This window comes from Epinephelus fuscoguttatus, linkage group LG2 (assembly GCF_011397635.1).
Source record: "Epinephelus fuscoguttatus linkage group LG2, E.fuscoguttatus.final_Chr_v1".
NCBI lineage: Eukaryota > Metazoa > Chordata > Actinopteri > Perciformes > Serranidae > Epinephelus > Epinephelus fuscoguttatus.
Window position 1 is genome coordinate 41,574,529 of NC_064753.1, and position 18,994 is coordinate 41,593,522.

The 18,994-nt window shown below is 40.7% G+C and overlaps 1 protein-coding gene across 3 annotated transcripts in view; it reads left to right on the forward strand.

Annotated features, from left to right (window-relative positions):
* Positions 1-18,994, forward strand: part of mpped2a (metallophosphoesterase domain containing 2a) — an 87,628-nt gene that overhangs the window by 14,586 nt on the left and 54,048 nt on the right. For all 3 annotated transcript variants that reach the window (XM_049595471.1, XM_049595463.1, XM_049595454.1), the window contains one exon: positions 12,353-12,534. In XM_049595471.1, coding sequence (XP_049451428.1) covers positions 12,353-12,534 — 182 coding nt within the window. The remainder of the gene's footprint in view (positions 1-12,352; positions 12,535-18,994) is intronic.

The following is an 18,994-nucleotide window of genomic DNA, read 5'->3' on the forward strand; positions in this document are numbered from 1 at the left end:
ATAGGACAGGTCTGCTGTTTTTGAGATTTGAAGCCCTTTTGATGTCTTTGAGATTTTGGCCTCCGAGCCCCCCGAGCCTGGCATCACAGGGCACGATCTCCCGATGATGTCACTTCCCTCTTGACATGAAATGGAGGCAAAGCTGCCCGAGCCTGCAACTTCTCAGCATGACAGGTCCTCCATTTATTCAGTTTAGAGTGTGTTTAGTTTGCCTTTACTGGTAATCAGTGTTTTGTTTATAATACACGGGACTCATTTCACTTCATGGGAGCTTGAACACTCTTTTTGTATTTCTCTGTAAGGTGTAAAGAAATTGGTGAATACATGCTGCCTTTAGAAATGGAGATAAGTCATTAAATTAGTCCTGAAAATGATCTGGGAGACAGGGTAGTGTTTAAGTTGTTTTCAGTCTCGGGATGCGATCACTTCCATCTTGTGTTTTAACAGGAGCAGCAACTGTAATGCTTTAATTGTAGGTGTTATACTGACACTAAAGCATTTGTTTATTTTGTACAGAGGCCTGTTACTGTCGGGTACGTGCAGCATGTAGGCATACACAAGTGCAGGTATTTGTGGATGTTACAAAGGGGAACATTTCCTTAATTACTAACGATCATTGCTCTACGTGTATTTTACTTTTAGCTGTATAAACAGGCTTTTCTACAAACCCTTTCTTTCATTAAACAAAAGAAACCACAAGTGTTGTTTAAATAAGGCAGCTGTGCAATTTTTCCTTCAGATGATGAGTAAAGAATCATGAATCTGATTAGATGTTTGTCGCGAGATTAAACAGTTTCCAGTAAATTCTGAGAGGTACAAAAGCAGTATTGAGATATAAGGCACTTGATCCTAATTATTTGATAATATTTTTAAAAAAGCAGCATTATTTTTAAGTTCTTAACTGCATCTTTACATAAGCTGGATATACCTGGGTACAGAAAATATGTCTTGAAAGAGCTACATTTGAATGAACTCTTACAAAACATGGTAGCTGAAGGGTCGGAGAGTGATAATCGCTGCTTGACACAGTGCCGTCAAATGAAGCTGGCGTGCTTTTCTTTAATCTGTACCTTCTTCTGTGAGCCATGTTGTCTGTTGAAACTACTCCACTAGTTTATTCTCCCAGCAGTCTGCTGGTTGGTGTTTGGCCCCGGGGGCCACGTCGTGCCCGTCTCCTCAGCCTTCCTCCCATCAGCCCTGCAGCCAGGCGGACTGTCAGCAGCACAATTAAGGGCTGTGCCGTAATGAAAGGGGCATTAGCAGAAGCAATTTATTTCCCAGCGCAGTGCCGGAAGGTTTCTCCGGTGCTGATATTCCAACGCAGGCTTTGTGTGCCATACTTGGCCATTATGGGAGGGATGAGGAGGACGCACCCTGCCTGAACAAATGGAGTTTAGGGGGAGAGAGGAAGAAGAGGGGGGCTTGCATTAAGGTCATCATTCACCGTTCTTTAAAATCAATTCTCATTTGAATATTTTTTATAGTGCGCTCATGTTCATTCTTTTTTTCCTCCTCTCTTGTGAATATCCATCATTCCACATGTTCTGTTTGTGCTTCTGCCCCTTTTCTTCCTGTTGGGTTTTCTTGTTTGCTTGTTTCTCTCTCCCACCTTTGCCTCTTTCTCCGCTCCCTTGAGCACCCCCCCCCCCCCAAACCACCACCACAACCATCTCCACCACCCTCACCACCCCCCTCTCCGTTATTCCTGTGTTCATTTTGTTCCTCTGAAGTTTATTGAATTAGCGCAGACAGCTGAAATGCAGAAGATAAGAGAGGCGCTCTCTCTGCTCCTCTCAGAGAAATGGTATTGCACCGTGGATGAGTGAACGGTGTGTGTGTGTGTGTGTGTGTGTGTGTGTGTGTGTGTGTGTGTGTGTGTGTGTGTGTGTACAGCAGGGGGAGGGGAACTGATGCAGAGGTTATAGAGGGAGGAAATGGGGAGCATTGTGTTTTGATGTTCCTCCTGAAAGAGCGATAAAGACGGTGTGAGTTTAGTGGAAGAGCAGTGACTGTTTGGTCTCCAGCTCAGCTGTGATTATCTTTTTAAATTCATTATTAATGTAACGTCGTGGACAAATGTTCTTTTATAGATTTTGTTGTGAAGCTCAACAGGGCCGTGGTGAAGTACGAATGTCCATTTCCAGTCTGCTGTGGTTTAAGTGCCGATCATTGAGGCTGCGTATTGTTTAGAAATAGTTTTGTTTCTGTTGGCACACCCTGTTCAGCTCAATAAGACAGATTGACAGTTAAACACATGAAAAGTACATATTATTTTCTCCTTTTTGTATCACAGTTCAAATAGTTTTACATCCTGGAAATCATCAGGGGCTGCAACAAATTATTTTATCATTATGGATTCCTCTCTCAGGTCAGAAATAGTGAAAAATGCTGATATAAAAAATACTTAACGTGTGACACAAAAATATCTGCAAAACCTCACATTTAAGCAACTGGATAAATGACTTAAACAATTTGATTGTTTTTTAAACTTCTGTTAGTCAACTGTTTGATTAATTTTTATACCGTTTCAAGCATTAAAACATATTTTTAGTGGTGACATCATGCTACCAGAAGCAACTTTTCTGACCCTGTTTGATAGAGAATTTAAATTTAAGAAGCAAGTTGTCATGGAAATACTGTATGCGAATGATTTTAATTTTTATGACCTGCAGCTCACATCGTCATCACAAAATTACCAGGAATTCTGCTGCATGTGTTGTGCTCGTTTTATGATGAGTGAATTATAAAGTTATATTGCAGTTGCGTGTGTGCGCGCAACTGCACGCACACACACACACACACACACACACACACACACAATCACTGCCTGTAGAGCTGGCTAGATTAGAGCTTTGTCTTTCTGCTACCCTCTAAACTAGATAGAGTGCGAGTCTCGATTCTGTTTGTCGCGTATTAACAGGTCAGCTTTAGTTGATTAGCAGTCAATCCACATTTCCCCTTTGACCCCTGGAGGTTTCAGGTGGCTGTGTCCCCGCTGGTGGCCTTGTATTGATGAGAAATCATTAGGAGGACAACTCCATTAACAGTGACGAGAGAGGCAGGAACTGGAGGTTAATCCTGTGGCAGCAGGTGGCAGCAGGTATAAAATGGACAGAGACCCAGACCGGACTGTGATTGACATGTGTTTCTGTCTGAGACAAGTGGGCAGCTCAGAGGTCGTTGACCCCATTAACCTTGCCAGGACTTGGAGGGGGGCGTTGCTGCCAGGAAAAAAAAATTGATTCATCAAAGTAGTGCATTTTTAAAATTGATTTTAATTCTTTAATACCTGAATCGATGTAATTCAAATGCTATTGTTCATTTTAGTCTGAGTGGAAGTAAAATAAGTGAGGACTTTTATTGTTGTCATCTATGATTAAAGTGAGGTCATATTCATTCAAGAAAAACAAAGCCAGACCTTCAGTTATCAGCTGTTGCAACTCAGATTCAGGTCATGCAAACCCCAGCGCTGGGGGTCTGATGCAGGACAGCCCCGACTTCACGCCAAATCAGTGTAGTTTCTGTTGCTGCTGTTACATGAGCTGCAGTGAACCCTGGTGCCGGGGTTTGCGATGGCTGAATTCAAGTTGCTACAGCTGCTGCAGGTACACCTCTAGAGCTGCAGCCCACTCTCCTCCTAGCGAAATAGTCTCGTCGGCAGGGAGCAAGGTAGAGAGACCGCAGGTTGCGCTAGCTAAATTCGTATCTCATTTGGGTCCTGATATACAAAGAGAGCGCAGGGGAAGGGGCTGAGCGAAATCAATGCACTGCACACAGCTCAACGATGAAATAATAAATAAGATTTAGCTAATTTTATGTTTAATGTTTTTCTTTATTCTGTTGTACATGTGCATTTTATACACCCCTTTTCTATATATGATGCTGCTGATACAAAAGTCAAAGACACTGACTGACGTAAGATGTGCATTGGTTTTGAAAACATGCCTTATGATGAACACTCTCCAAACGTGTATGATTTAACTTTTTCCCACGGTCTAATGATTAAAAAAGGAAACAAAAATTGCAATAATTTCTAATAATGAATTGCAATACTTGAAGCAAAATCACAGTTCATATCGAATCAGCACCCAAGTGTTGTGATAGCATCGATTTGGGAGATAAGCATGTCCCCACCTTATGGTGCACTACAAGTATGAAGGTTTGTGGACACCCCTGTCCACGTACTTGTTAACTTTTGATTGTTTATTATGATCTACACAAGGCTTGTTTTGTTCCAGTTAAGAGGAATCTTAATCCAACATTGTAGGATCAGCGTGGGGAAAGCCCTGTCTTGTTTTAACATGTCAATGTCCCTGTGCACAAAGTCAGCATCAGAAAGAAATGCTTGTCCCAGTTTGATGTAGAAGAACTTGACTGGTCTGCAGAGTCCTGACCACAACCCACATTTGGTATAAACTGGAATGCTGAATGAGAGCCAGACCTTATCACCCAACATCAGTGTTTGACCAGCGAGGTTCCAACATCTCTCAGAGGAGTGGAGGCTGTTATAGCAGCATAGGTCTTCACCTTCTTCAGATTGTTCACATACTTTTGGCCATGAATTGTACGTAAAAATTCTGAAGAGATTCTTGTTATGTTAAGTATATTCTTTATATATAATTTAAAGCACTTATACAGTATAAGTGAGTGCTGAATAACAGTTTCTATAGATTAAAACGATTCCTCTCTTCCCTAAACATAATAAGAGAAACAATTGTTGCTGCTCGTTTCTGCAGATCAGTCACAGCAATCGTATTTGATCATGAGTCTCTCAAATGAATACGATTAATATAAAGTAATTTACAGCAGAGTAAATAAATCTAAAAATGGCTTTATGTGAACGTGCAGGAGGTCTGTCTGGGGAGCATTTGGGGTTGTGTTTTTATTAAGTTCAGTGCATTTTTTGTTTGTACACAAAAGTCCTTTAATACAGATTAATAGAGAAGTTGAAGTGTTAAGGTCAGTTTTTTAACACCTCAGATCTTTCATGTTTTGTCTCTCTGCTGAAAATCCATCTTTCATTTCAATATTATCAAAATCCTCCTTATTGTTTGTAGATGATCGAGAGGGAGAGGATGGGTTATAGTTGGAAAGCATTCACCTGCCTTGTGTCTCTGTTTTGTCCTTTTACCTCCTTTCTTTGATAAAAAAGGTGGATTTCACAGTTGAAATCATTGGGTGATTGCAGATCTGCAGCAATCCCTTTGGCCGGCACTTATTTATACATTAGAGCTATATGTGAAGTTATCTCTTGTAGTGATGGATAGCGGGTTTAAATGTAACTAATACTAAAGCGCATGATAAGCTCTTTAGGCGGACAGTTTTTTGGCCGCGCAGCAAACCGCCACGTCTGTTTTGGACGACGTGAAGACTCAGGAGGAAGTGTTGCAATCAATCACAATGATTATGTGACGTCCTTAAAGAGCTGGACGAGTTGGAGATTGACACAGACCGCGACCTTCTTATCTGCTGCGAGTTAAGTGTCACGTTTGAAGAAGCAAGCTCGGGCTGAACTTTGACCCTGTTTGCTTGTGTGTTTTTCTAAAAGGCCATGGAGCCAAGTGCGCTCAGTCAAATTGAATATCCTCCCACAGACATCAGAGAGCACTCCTTCTTCCCTCCTTCTGTCTCTCCCATGTTGATTTATACTTCGCTTGCTGTTCTTCTCCTCCATATGACACATGTAACCAATAACTGTGTCCGGGTTCAGTCTGCTTTTCCAGGATTTAGTTGTGTTTCGCATTTACCTTTTATCGTTTTATGATCTGCAAACATTTGTAAGCCAAAGCAGTTTTCTTTCAGTTTACACCGATATTATAAATGGGCTTTTTATGTGATTTATGGAGGCAACTTTATTTTTATTTTTCTGTTTTACTGCCAGCTGTAATGTTAATAATCAAATTGAAGTGTTTAATTTTCAATTCACATGAAAGTCCTTGTTGGATTTGCATAGTAACATTTCCATCTGAGGCAGTATGTGATGTGAATAAATTACAACGTTAGATGTGAAAGTAGCAAAGAAACCTGACTTGGGCAAGGCAAAATAAATTGGTTTGATGTTTAAGAGGAAAAATGTTTTAGCTCCCAAATGTAAAACATCTTCTGTCAGTGTTAATTTTGTATTTAAGAACACAACAAAGGCATCACAGTAAGAATAAAACCAGGATTGTCTGGCTGCTGTTAGCTCAAAAAAAACAAACAAAAAAAAAAAAAAGAAAGCTGCACTGAAGTGAAAATTAATGTTGCAAAAGTGCAATTGTATAATGTTGTTTCCTAAAATGGAGATGGATAAATGTTGCAGCTGTAGGTGACTAGAAGTTAATGCCCTGAGGTTTTTCTACTGGGGGATCACAGACGTTTCTTCATCCAGCAGATATTTCTGCAGCCACAGACCTCGGTTTTGTGTCAGTTCCAGTGTCATGGCGGATTTGAGAGTGTGCTCCTGCCTTCCTCAAGTGCATTAGCATTTCTCTTTCTCCCCCCGCTCTTTTCCCTCCGCAGTCTTCCCTCTGATGTCACGCCGAAGCTCAGACATGTTAACACGAACCTTCATGCTAACACAGTTCAGTCTGTCACTGGAGAATATTCTTTTACCTGCTGCCGGAGCGCAAGAGGACTTTTTCATTTTCACTGTCTCCGTTTACAATAGATCAGAGGCCTTTGCTGCACTGCTGAACTCCTGAACTCCTGTATACATTACTAATGAACCTCTGGATTGTTATACAGTCATATGTTAACAGGAAAGACAGAGGCCCTCTCTCTTTGTGTGTGCATATATGTGTGTGTGTGTGTGTGTGTGTGTGTGTGTGTGTGTGTGTGTATGAGACCTATGCAGCACTATCATGAAGGTTTCTTGGCCCGGGCCTGCTCTTAATTGATAGGGGCTGCTGGTATTTACTTACATTCTCAGGGTGGATTAAATCTCAAAGGAAAGGGGAGGAGATGGAGGTTGTTTTTCTCCTGGCTTTGTTTTAATATGCACGTCTGTGTGGGTGCATATATACATGTACGAATGTGTGTGTTTTGTCATCCCATGTGGTTCTGCGTTCGTCCTTCCTCCATGACGAGAACTGTCGAATCCTGTAAAGCTGCATGACGTCCAGGCACCACAGAGCACCAAATCTAATCACCAGCTACACTGCAATGTATGTGCTGCTCCGCTGGTTCAAGTTAATGTGTTTGTGTGTGTATATAGGAGCAGTATTTACTGCACATGCTCAATGGTAAATATCATTATGTCCATAGCTAGTTTTTCATTTTGTCCAGTAAGTCCAGGCCTGCATGGGTGACTGAGAAGCTTGCTCTGCTCCTGTGTATCTGAAGGTTTAAAGGAGCAACAGGACCAGCGGCTACCAAATACTGACGACTGACTGAGTGCAGGCTGCAAACAAGAAAATAGAATTAGCAGACTCAATCCTAGATTCAGGTAAAACAATAAGATATGATCTAGGATGTCAAATTTGAGTAACTGATCCATGGCTTCGAAGACTTATCAGATGCTAAAACAATGCACAGCAGTTAATAATATGTAGAAGGACTTGCTCTGGAAACTTACCACGGTGACAGAGATTGTATCTTTCAGTTGAAGGTAAACAGTAGACATGTGGTGTTCACATTAAAGAGGCTGTTCAGTGCTTAATCAAAAACACATCATCACATGTTTATCAATCTATCAATCGAGCGTAGAGATGTCTGCCTTTTCTCCAGTGTAATGGAACTAGATGGCGCTCGGCTCATGGTGCTCAAACCGCCAAAAAACTAAATGATTTGAAAACTTAACAGCAATGTCTCTTTCCAGAAATCATGACCTGGTTATTCAAGATAATCCACAGACTTTGTTGTGAGCAGTTTCATGTAGGAACTGTTTTCTTTCTACCTTACTTCATCCACCAATCGTACCACTACATAGAATGAAGGGTGCATCTACACATGGACAGGAGGGTCATGCATGAGACAGCAAGCTGAGCTGTAACGTTAGCTAGCTCAGTGGTGCGAGGTGAGCTAGCAGTAGATGCACGTTGGTCGATAGAAAGAAAAAATTTCCTACGTGAAACTGCTCGCGATAAAGTCTGTGGATTATCTTAAATAACCAGGTCATAATTTCTGCCACAATCAGAGTGCCATTTATTTCCGTTATATTTTAGAGAAAGCAGACATCTCTACTGTCGATATCGCCAACACTCTGCAACTCACCCCAAAACAGTGTAGACTGATAAATTGCACTACAGGTAAGAAGAAAAATATCTATTTTTGATTTTGGGGTGAACTGTCCCTTTAAGTGATTTACCAGTATCTTGCAGTTGCATATATGTGATGATGTATGACGTCACAATGTGTGTTTAATTGTCCAGCCGGCATGTTTTTACCCGAACCCTCCGCGCTGGCACCCCCACTGCATCAACACAGTCTCCTCACTCAAATGTATGGGGGTGCTGAATTTCAGGCACTGCTGTTGTCTTTGTCAGAGTAAAGATTCTGAGCAGCCTCCTCTTCCCCAAAGCTTCCAGTTCATTCAGTTTTGCTGAGGCAGAAAAAACACACTCGTGGGGGGACTCGAGACGCAGCAAGTATGCAGCTGCTGGTGCAGACAGTGGCCACTGATCACAGATGGTGATTACAAATGGTGGCTAGACCACAGGCAGTGGCAGTGGACGAGATTTGTGCGATAAGGTGACATGTTCAGTGACACAACAGTAATTTGACGTTGCCATGCTGTTACTACGAAGGTATATATCTCTTTAATATCTGTGGTTGTATTGGGTCTGTCTAGTCAGTCTTGTGAATCAGAACAGCAATGTGTGTGAAGTATATTATTTATTTATTATAGGTCTATCTTAAAATGTTATTTATTCTTTACGTTGTTGAACCTGGGTAACGAATTTAGCTCCCTCATGTTTTTAACACATTTGAATGACGATATACTGAACCTTGAACCTTGGACCTTGACAGATGAAGTTTCAGGTTTTTTACGTAACTGGATTAGACAATGAAATTCACACCTATAGCTTGTCAGATTCCAAATTCTTTTTCAGAAAATTGAGTCTTAAATGAATCTTTTAAAAGACTTAAAAATGCTAAGATATGGGAAGTAGGATTTTATGAAGAACTTTTTTCTGACGCTGCATTTTAAAAACTCAACATAATTGATAACATCAATTTTTCTGGCATAATTTGCATAAGTTCTCTTGGTTGTCAAAACTCAGGATGGTAGAGCTAGCAGACACTGAAGTTTTGTTTCCTGCAGGGATGCTCAGAGCAGAGGATCTGCTGTCTGCCAGCTAGTTGTCACTACATGGAGGAGTGCAAATTCAACAAAAATTGACTATTTTAAAAAGATAATGTAGTGTGGCTGAAACTGGTACAAGGCAATGCATACAAGGCTCGGTGTACTTCACGCAAAAAAGTTTTTAAACTTGGCGCGATGGGAAACGAGTTAAAAACACAAAATTCACGAAGAAAACTCTCCAGCAAACACCAGGTATTTTCCGGTTCTGTTTTACCTTCGTCTCCACCACGAGACAAAAAAGTTCTAAGTATCAGTTTACAGGATTTTTTCTTAAATTTCATTTCAAGAGTCATTAAAAAAGTCTAACCTCTGACTTACCTTAAAGTGTTGTCTGGAGGTTTTGGAGCAACATGTTAAGACATTGCTCTCCAAATGAGGGACTATCTTGTGCAAGAGTGGTGTTAAACCCTCGACTAGAGTTCAGAGAGTTGACAAGGAGCACTGAAGCTGCTCTGTAGGTTCATGGTACATCACAACCTTTCAGAGACACCTGAAATTTGTATATCAGAATAGAAAATTTTATCCAAACTACATTCGGTGGCTGCACATCACAGATGGTGACCAGGGTGTCCTACGTTGTGCCACCATTAATATGAACTAGCTAACTGTTTCAACTCAAAACCAGAACAACAGATTCGACACTGTTTGTGAACCTTTTCTACGTCTAATATTCTTCTCAATATGCCGCAGAAAAAAGGAAAATTGCTTCCCAAATGAGACTCCTCAAATGCAATGTTACCCCCCTCCCCAACAAGATTTTCCTTTGTGCCAAGGTGCCTATTTTCTCCTTCTCTGGTAATGACATCTTCTCCAGTCTGAAACCTTTTGATTTCATCTGCTTCTCTGGCTGTTTTCATGCCATGTTTGTGCACACACGCGAGTTAACTCTGTGTGTGCGTGTGCTTGTCAGGTTGGAGATTGCAGCGTTGATTATGTGTCTGATGTTTTCGACAGAGTGACATCCCTTCTAATGAAATAATGGTCTAGTGGCAGAGTGCTGGAGGATTGCACATTGTAGACTTCAATTACAGACAAGATGATTTTTTTTTTCCTCTTTTCCTTTCAGTCAGGGAAAAAGTACAGGTTTTTCTTCCTTTTTAACAGACGTACTTACATCGAACAAAAAAAGCTGAATAAAAGGTTTTTTCCAGCCAGACTTGGGTCTAAGTGTTTTTTCTTTAGATAATGGATAGAAAGGACATGGCATGCCTTAATTCACCGTCTCTTTAGCCAATCTGATGCCACAAAACAGCCATTGGCCTCCTTGTGTGTACAAATCAACTTGGGCACTGGTTGTTTTCTGGCCCGAACCACACATCTTGTACACCGTTGTAATGTCTGGTCTTTTCTTTGAGATGCATTTGGCTCTGATGCATGCGTTATTCTGTAGAATATATAATTTATTTTGCACAACAAATGGTCTTTTAAAGGGTGCAGTTTTCAGCCGTGCCCCTTCCACTGTCTGGTCTGAAATTAGCATCCTAAAAATATGCCTCTGGTTAGAGTACACCTTTATTAATTATCACAAAGAGGAGAAAGGGCATGTTCTTTGAATTGCAGCTCTTTTTAAAGATAATAATGTTCAGGATTATGAAATAAAACCAAAGGCAGATGTCTCATAAATAACAGGGAAAATCCATTCTTTGGAAAATCGGTCAGGTTTGGTCTTTTTGTTGGTGACAGCATGGAATCAAACATAATTGAATGTTGACAGTGTCTTTTGACCTGTTAGAAATCAGTTTCTTAAAATTTGTGCAACACTTGTCAGACTGAAAACATTATGAAAATCACAGCCAAGGTGCTAAAGACATTTTTTAAAGTCAGTAAAATGTCTGCAAACATCAAGGACTGAAAATATTCACAAACTGTTGAGGGTGAACACCTGCAATTCCTGCACTTCAGCAATTATAAACCTGTCTACACGATCATGACTCATCGAAAAGGAGAACATAATTGTTTACAGTTACAGATTGTTTAACTCTGTCATCATTTTCACAGTATCATTTTTATATTATTTAATCACTAACATTACTCAGTTACAACTTGAAACAGTTTGTAAGGCAGCGTGTTAAAGGAATATTTCCCCTTTTTGTAGGGTCAGGTGATTGACAGATCAGAGTATAAGAAAGTGTAGCAAAGATATGATAATTCTTGATTTACCACAATAACAGAGGTGTAAGTCATTGAGTATCTTGGTATGTGGAAACTGCACAAAGAATGAATGACAGCAGCTCCTTGGTCTCACAGTCTGCATCACTGCAGGGCTGAAATACAAACTGAATTGAGTTCAGTGAAACAGAGTCACTGGCATTATAAAACTTGACCCAGTGATGCAGAATTTACTGTTTTATTCCAGGTTTTTTTTCCCAGTATATGTTTAGCAACCTTTATTCAAAACAGCATCACGTAAGAGAGGAGGGATGTAATGCAACAAAGTTCCCGTATGGACTCAAACCACTCGATATGATGTCCATCCTAACTACAAGGCTACTAGAATGCCCCATATTATAGTACTCTATAAATAAATGGTCAGAATTCCACATATTTAAATATGCACTATGTAGGATTTGATGCAAGACAATGTAATCCCTCTCAGTCATCACTTTTGATCCACTAGAAGTCTGTGGCTGTGTATTTTTCTGCATAGGGCGTGTTCCCCACAGCGCTCAGGTGAGGTCCGGGCTTTATTAAAAGGTAGCGACCAGGTGCCAAACCGTAAACAGCAGGCATCCAAGAGACACAGTGCCAAAAAAAGAAATGCAAATACAGCGAGGTGAAACACCAGATGAATGAATTGGGGTTGACTTTTACTTTCACTTTTGCTGGCGAGTGTGTTTACAAAGAGTAGCCAACAATTCTTCATACTGTACCTTAAATAGTGACATCTAACTAGAAGTTCAACCAACCAGTTAGCACACAGAAGACTAGAATCTACAACTTGTCAGACTATAATCAATCCAAATAAAATATAAGGATTGAGAAGCCTCCATACTTTTGTTACTGAATCATTATTTTATCATGACATTGAGTCAAGAGCTTAAATTCGTTTTCTGTCTGTCTTTTCAGGGTGGACCCTATTCCTTATGACACTCCCAAGCCAGCAGGACACACCAGGTTTGTGTGTGTGTCAGACACACATTCGCGTACAGACGGCATCCAGATGCCCTACGGCGATGTGCTGCTGCACATGGGTGACTTCACCGAGCTGGGCCTGCCCTCCGAGGTTAAGAAGTTCAACGACTGGCTAGGTATTAAGCTGCTTAAGATGCACATTCATACACACGCTGCCAGACGCACGCACAGTTTTTTCGCGCTCACACAAAGCCAACATGCACAAGCCCTCTCGTGAGCAGGGGGGACAGGCGAAGGCACGAGACATGTTGCACGCACAACCAGTAACTGGACCACACAATGCCTCCACTCTCCTCCCCTGCTGACCCCACAACTGCTGTGCTAAAGTGTCCAGTTTAACCCTTCTGACCTAACACCCTGGCTCAGTTAACCTTTGACCTCTCCCTCTGGCCCCATGCTGTGGGTGGGACCGCTGGTCTGTGTGTGTGTGTGTGTGTGTGTGTGTGTGTGTGTGTGTGTGTGTGGTGTCTATCCCAGCAGCAAGTGTTTCATCTGTAGACCCTCCAGGGGAGAGCTGCATTTTTGTCCCTCTAATGTAGTCATGTTTCACACACAAAAAAACCACACATACTATCTTGACATTCCCTCTCACCAAGTGCATGAATCAATAAGTGCCACACTGGACTGTATCGTTTTGAGACACTTGAGATCTTTTGTCGAAATCATTTGTATTTGCCTGTTGATCAGCCGTCAGCAGGTCAGAACAGACAAAAAGTATCTAAAAGACTGAACGCAAAGTAAATTTTAGCAGCATCATGATTGCGTATTAAGAAAATGGAAAGACGCAAGTTGACAAATGTACCGTAGAATGCACGAATCAAGGTGAAGACATGTCTGCATGAGTTGAAAATGTTTAATCTTAAAGAGACAGTTTGCGAATTCTGAAGCCTGAAAATAAGAAGGAGAGACAGGAAATTATGAGAAGAACTGGAATTCTTTGTACCAAGCTGTCACGCAAACACAGACAAGACACCCTCCCAACACAATATTCGTGTGCATGAAGCCACCTACTTACACCTTATGTCTCTCATTGGCTGTTAGGAGAGAATAAACATCCAAATGATCCAGTGGCCAAAAAGAAAATTGGCTTTGTGTTCTATCTGGACAGACTTGTGCACTTTTCGCTCAATAGTTCGGCCTATGCACAAAAATATGGACAGGAGAATGAGACACAACAAGAAAAAGGAAGTGGTTTGATGTTGGAAAAGCTTATTATCCAGACTCATGATAGTCTCTGCTGGGAGGGAAGTATAATTTTTGTTCAGTGAAAATGTTTCTCATTAACCACGGTGAAACTTTTCGACTTAACACTGAATAATCACAACAATATTGTGTCAAAAGGGTTCAAGAAAGACTGTTGAAAGACTCAGAGGTATTTTCCTTGTTTCAGATTTAAATCCTTCGCACATCAAGTCCGTATTTTTCATCCAAAATTGTTGCACATTCAAAGGCAAGGCCAGTTTATTTATATTATACATTTCAGCAAGAAGTCAATTTAAAGTGCTTTACATAAAACAATCCAAAAAATACATCGCTTAATTTAATCATTCCTCCTTGGCTCCAAACACATTCATCTCATTTAAAAACAAAAACTTTTATAATCATGTTGCATCAATCATATTTACACACAGACTCCAAACTTTCCTCCGACATTATGGTTTTTGGATCAGGTTTGATTGCCTGCTTTGTTTCACAACCATCAAGGTAACTCAGAGTGCTTAACATAAAACATGAAAAGCATCAAGGCAGAGTGCTAAAAAAAAAAGTGATAATCGGACATTTAAAATGCCATTAAAGTGCAAGAGAAAAGAAAATATAAACTCGTTAAAATATACTAAGACAGGTTTAAAATACATTGATTTAATAAAAGGCAGTGGCAAACCGAAAAAGTCTTCAGCCTAGATTTAAAAGAACTGAGAGATGCGTTCTCTGCCAGACAGGAAGTCAGTGTGAAGACCTCAGAACTGGAGTGATGTGATCCACTCTCTTGTTCTTAGTGAGGACTCGAGCAGCAGCGTTCTGAATCAGCTGCAGCTGTCTGATCGATTTTTAGGGAGACCCTTAAAGACACCGTTACAGTAGTCGTGTCCACTGAAGATAAATGCATGGACAAGTTTATCCAGATCCTGCTGAGACTCAAGTCCTTTTATCCTTGATATGTTCTGGTAATAGTAGGCTGACTTTGTAATTGTCTAAATGTGGAAATTCAGGTCTGCGTAAACGCCTGCACCAAGATTTCTGGCTTGGTCTGCGGTTTTTGACATTGCCAACTGAAGCTGAGTACTGTCCTCCTTGACTCCAAAAACAATGACCTCATTTACAAATAAATACCTCATGGTGTGTCAGTCGTGTTTACAAACCGTCTCTGATACTTTGCCCTTCATCAAAGTTTTTGTAAGAGCAAGTTTTCGATTGTCTCCATTTGTTTCACATCCAGTAAAACATCTTGAGGGAGTCGTCTGACCAAGAATTAGTCAACACATCCGCAGCAAGAGAGAGGAGCAGAACAGAAGTGGACAGGGGGCCAGCAAGACAATGAAGTGGAAATAGATGGAAGCAATGTCCTTCTTGAGATCTTCCACAACAGAAACTGTAGCATAAGCCTATCCAGAATTGCACAACAGCGATGATGATGCTTACAGCAGAGCAGTTTAGCAGCCATACAGTATCATTTCATGACTCAGGTGGCTGCAGTGTCAAATGCAAGAAGCAGGCAGAGAGTGTCGACAGCCAGTAAGGTAACGCCAGCAGAGTGAAACAAGAGAGCAAATGTGTCCGTGAATTTTGCAGCGAATAGAATAATAAAATGCATCAGACTTAGTGTGCAAGGTCTCTGTGTAACAATCTTTATCAGATTTAAGATTGAAAAAAATGCATAAAGAAAAATATGGACTTGATGTGCAAAGGCTTTAAGAACCTCTGGCTTTAAAAACAAGTAAACCCCTTAGTTGAAAGAGGTACTCCTCTTAAAATCTATGTTTGGAACATCAGACACTCACCCCCTGTAGAGTTGAAAGGTAGCTGTCAAAGTTTAGCCTCTCTAAAGGCGACAGCGGCTGCAGTCAGTCTGGATTCACAGTAGTTACAGTGGATTCTGACACTGACCCAGTTTTTACAGCAAAAACAAGAAAAAAGAAATCCAGACGTCTGCAGAGACTTCTCAAACCGCTCCTGCAGCATAATCCACTTCTCCACTGTCCGTCGGCGTGCTCTGCGTGTTCAAACAATCATACTTTGGACATAATTTACCTAAAACATAGTTTCCATCTCAATCCTGTCAAACTCACCAACACGGAATTCGTGCTTGTGAACTTTGGTTCTACATTATGTGCATCCGTGTATGTGTTGTGTATTCTGCGTGTGGCTGCATGCACCAGACCGTGACCTCCATACTGTGATGATTCTGTAGGAATACACAGACTGTTACAGCCCTGCGAGGTACAGTCACACTCACAACTCTCAATATTAAAGCTAAAATTCAGAGGCTTTTGAATGTCGTTGAACGGCTGCATGCTGTTAAGGTTTACAGTGATTTGCAATGTTACCATTTTTGTTAAATCATCAAACTCAAAATCCATTTTTACGTCGTTTGAAACATACTTTCAACCCTTAAAATCTTAATTTTTATTTGTATAAATGTGAATGTGCCACTGCAGTGCACCCACTTTACCAGGCTGACTCTTACTGCCAGGTGCGGTGCCCTAATTCCCCTGAAACAGACGCACACACATACGTATACAAAGGGTGAACACACACGAACACACACCGCTGTTTTTCTGCTGTGTCACCGCTAACACAGCACCTGGCACCACCAGCAGGGCACAGTGGTTGGCTTTTCTATCAAACTCCTCCATCCATCACCACAGACAGCTATGTCAGGTGTGTGTATATCCATGTGTGCGTGTGTGTCTGTACTTTGTTAAGCCTCTGTGAAAAGAGCGATATTGCCATAATGGGGAATCAATGCAGGGCAAAGTGGAAAATTGCTCAGTATGCTGGGGAGCGCCATGCCTGGTTTCTGAGCTTGGAGCTGCACACCTGGTCATCAAACACGCGGGGTTGGAGGGCAGAAAATTACAACAAAACTATTATAGCCACTTGTTGAAAATGAAAAAAGTTAGTTCACTTCAGTCTGTTGTAATATTTATAGAAAAATGTGTATTATTATAAGAAGACAGCTGGGATTTCATAATAAAAAGCAACAATATTAAAAGAATCAAAGCAAAATTAGAGAAATAATCAAACATAATGTGATTTAATGTATTTTAAGTTATGAATTGGAGGGGAAAAGTCATAAAAATGGAGATTAAAGCTGTGATATCACCAGAAAAGTCATAACAGTATGAGAATAAAGTCAGAATATAGAGGTTAAATGCATTTATTATATTACAGATATTGGCCACATTTAAAGATAATCGTCACCTTCACAAAAATTGGTCCGTCTTTTCCTCAAATACTCAAAGTTAGTCTTTGTTTCAGGAATGTAAAAGCTTTCTAGCCAGTGGAAACATTTCGATCATGTTGTTAAAGTTGGTATCTCTTGTTTCTGCCGTTTGGAGGACAGGCGGCTCTCAGCAGTCAGCAGGCTGTGAAAATGTAATTTATTTATGTTTTGGCTTTTACAGTGCTGGGGTGAGCTTTACATTGAAGGGGTTCTAGTAAAGAAAACTCAAGTGTATGTCAAAGGTTCGATATTCCCTCCAAGGCCGGGTTTTGTCCTTGTTGACGAAGGCAGAGAGCGTGTGAGAGAGGAGGAGAACAGAGTCAGACATGGAGGTCGAAAGATGGCAGCTCGTGGTGAAAGTCACAAGGAAAAACAGCAGTTTGAAGGCATATTGGTTCAATAGATTGATTTCTGGATGAAAGGAAAGGGTTGACTGCTCAGACATGCTCAGAACTTACTGGATTTAACATATCAACAATACAATTCCAGCATTTCACGATGTTTTGGTCATTAAATGTTAGTTACATGAGGATACAGAGAACTGGCTGTTGTTATTCCATTGTGTCTCATATGACACTCTGGTGTAACAATTAGGGATTTTTCTAAGAAACATGCTGTAATTTTCCTCTTGCATTTCCTGAAAGCAAAACATGGACTTTTTGAGCGTGTTCACCCGTTAAGCATGCAGCAATGCACGTCTGTAAGGTTTGTAATATGGCTTACAAAGCAATCTGTAATCCCAGTGCAGAGGTGCTTTCATGCAGGGAGGAAGTGTAACATTATGCAGCAGGTATAAGCTAATAGAATTGGAGTTGCAGTCAGAATTGATAAAACTAAAACCAAATAATCAACAACTTCCAAACACATTCCAAACTTTGGGCTGGTTGAGGCTGTTTTTGTAGATTTAAAGCTCCTGTAAACCGAGCAGTGTGTTTGTTTGTGCTGCCTCTCCTCTCCCTCTCAGCCTCCTCTCTGAAGGCTCTGGAAGAGGCAGTGGTTTGTTCGGGCCATCGACTGCAGTTTGGCCTGCTGAAGTAGATCATTGGAGATCGATGCAGAGGAACGAGCGTTCCCTGACCCATGCTGTCTGGTGGAGCACCGGCTCTGATCTGCTGCTTTAAGCTGCTCCCACAAGCCTCTGTAGTTTGTGTGTGGGTTTGTGTCTATGCTCAGATGTGTTTTAATACAGGAGTTTATCATATGTGTTAATAGAACAAGGAGGTTTTGATCACTCCTGTGTGTGTGTCAGTTGACAGTATTTGCAATTCTTCATTCATTTAAAGTCTTATTTTAAGAGGCAAATCACAAATCACAGCTAATCACAAACAACTCTTTCACTTTAGATACAGAACCAAAATGATACAAATAGGTGTCTTTATAGTGCTAACAATTTACAAAGTGAAAATATGTGACCTCACTTATTTCTTTAAAACCATAACCAACCTGATGTTAATATTGTCACATTACTTGGTGAATAGAAGATTAGTCTTTTTGTGTAAAGTTTACCTGTAGACAAATGTGGGGCAGCACTGGAAGTAAACAAGTTGCCATTACTGCAGTGGCATCTTTCTTCCATAAACGTGCATTTGAATGCAATCACATGCATCACAAACAGATCGCAACCGCGACCGTGACTCAAGTGAATGTGTTGCCCGTAGTGACGGCAGCTGTTAAAACATGAACAGAACATGACGGTGTCTCTCTCAAAGCCCTCAGTTTTAATGGAATCAATTTTAAATACATACTTATCTACGCAAACTATTTGCACAAGTTACTACAAACAGCCATGGACGCATTTGGCTAAAAGTCGCCAGTTTCCACAGTTGTTAAACCAAGCTCTGGCAGCTCTAAGTGAAGTCGGAGTAATTCTCTTTTTTATACAATGAAAAACTTAAATGAAACTTGGCAGGCGGTCAATGATGTTTACATTTTATGCCAAAGTTGGTCATCAATTAGCTGAGTTAATTTAGACAATTTACAACTTTTGCTGAACCCTTCTTTTTACTGCAAACCACTCTACATTTTTTTAGTTGAGTGTAGAATGTGTGCAATGTTGGCCACATACCATCTGAAAGTGAATGAGTCACCTTCACTTTTTAGAATGTACAAAAAAATATAGATAAATAGAAAAA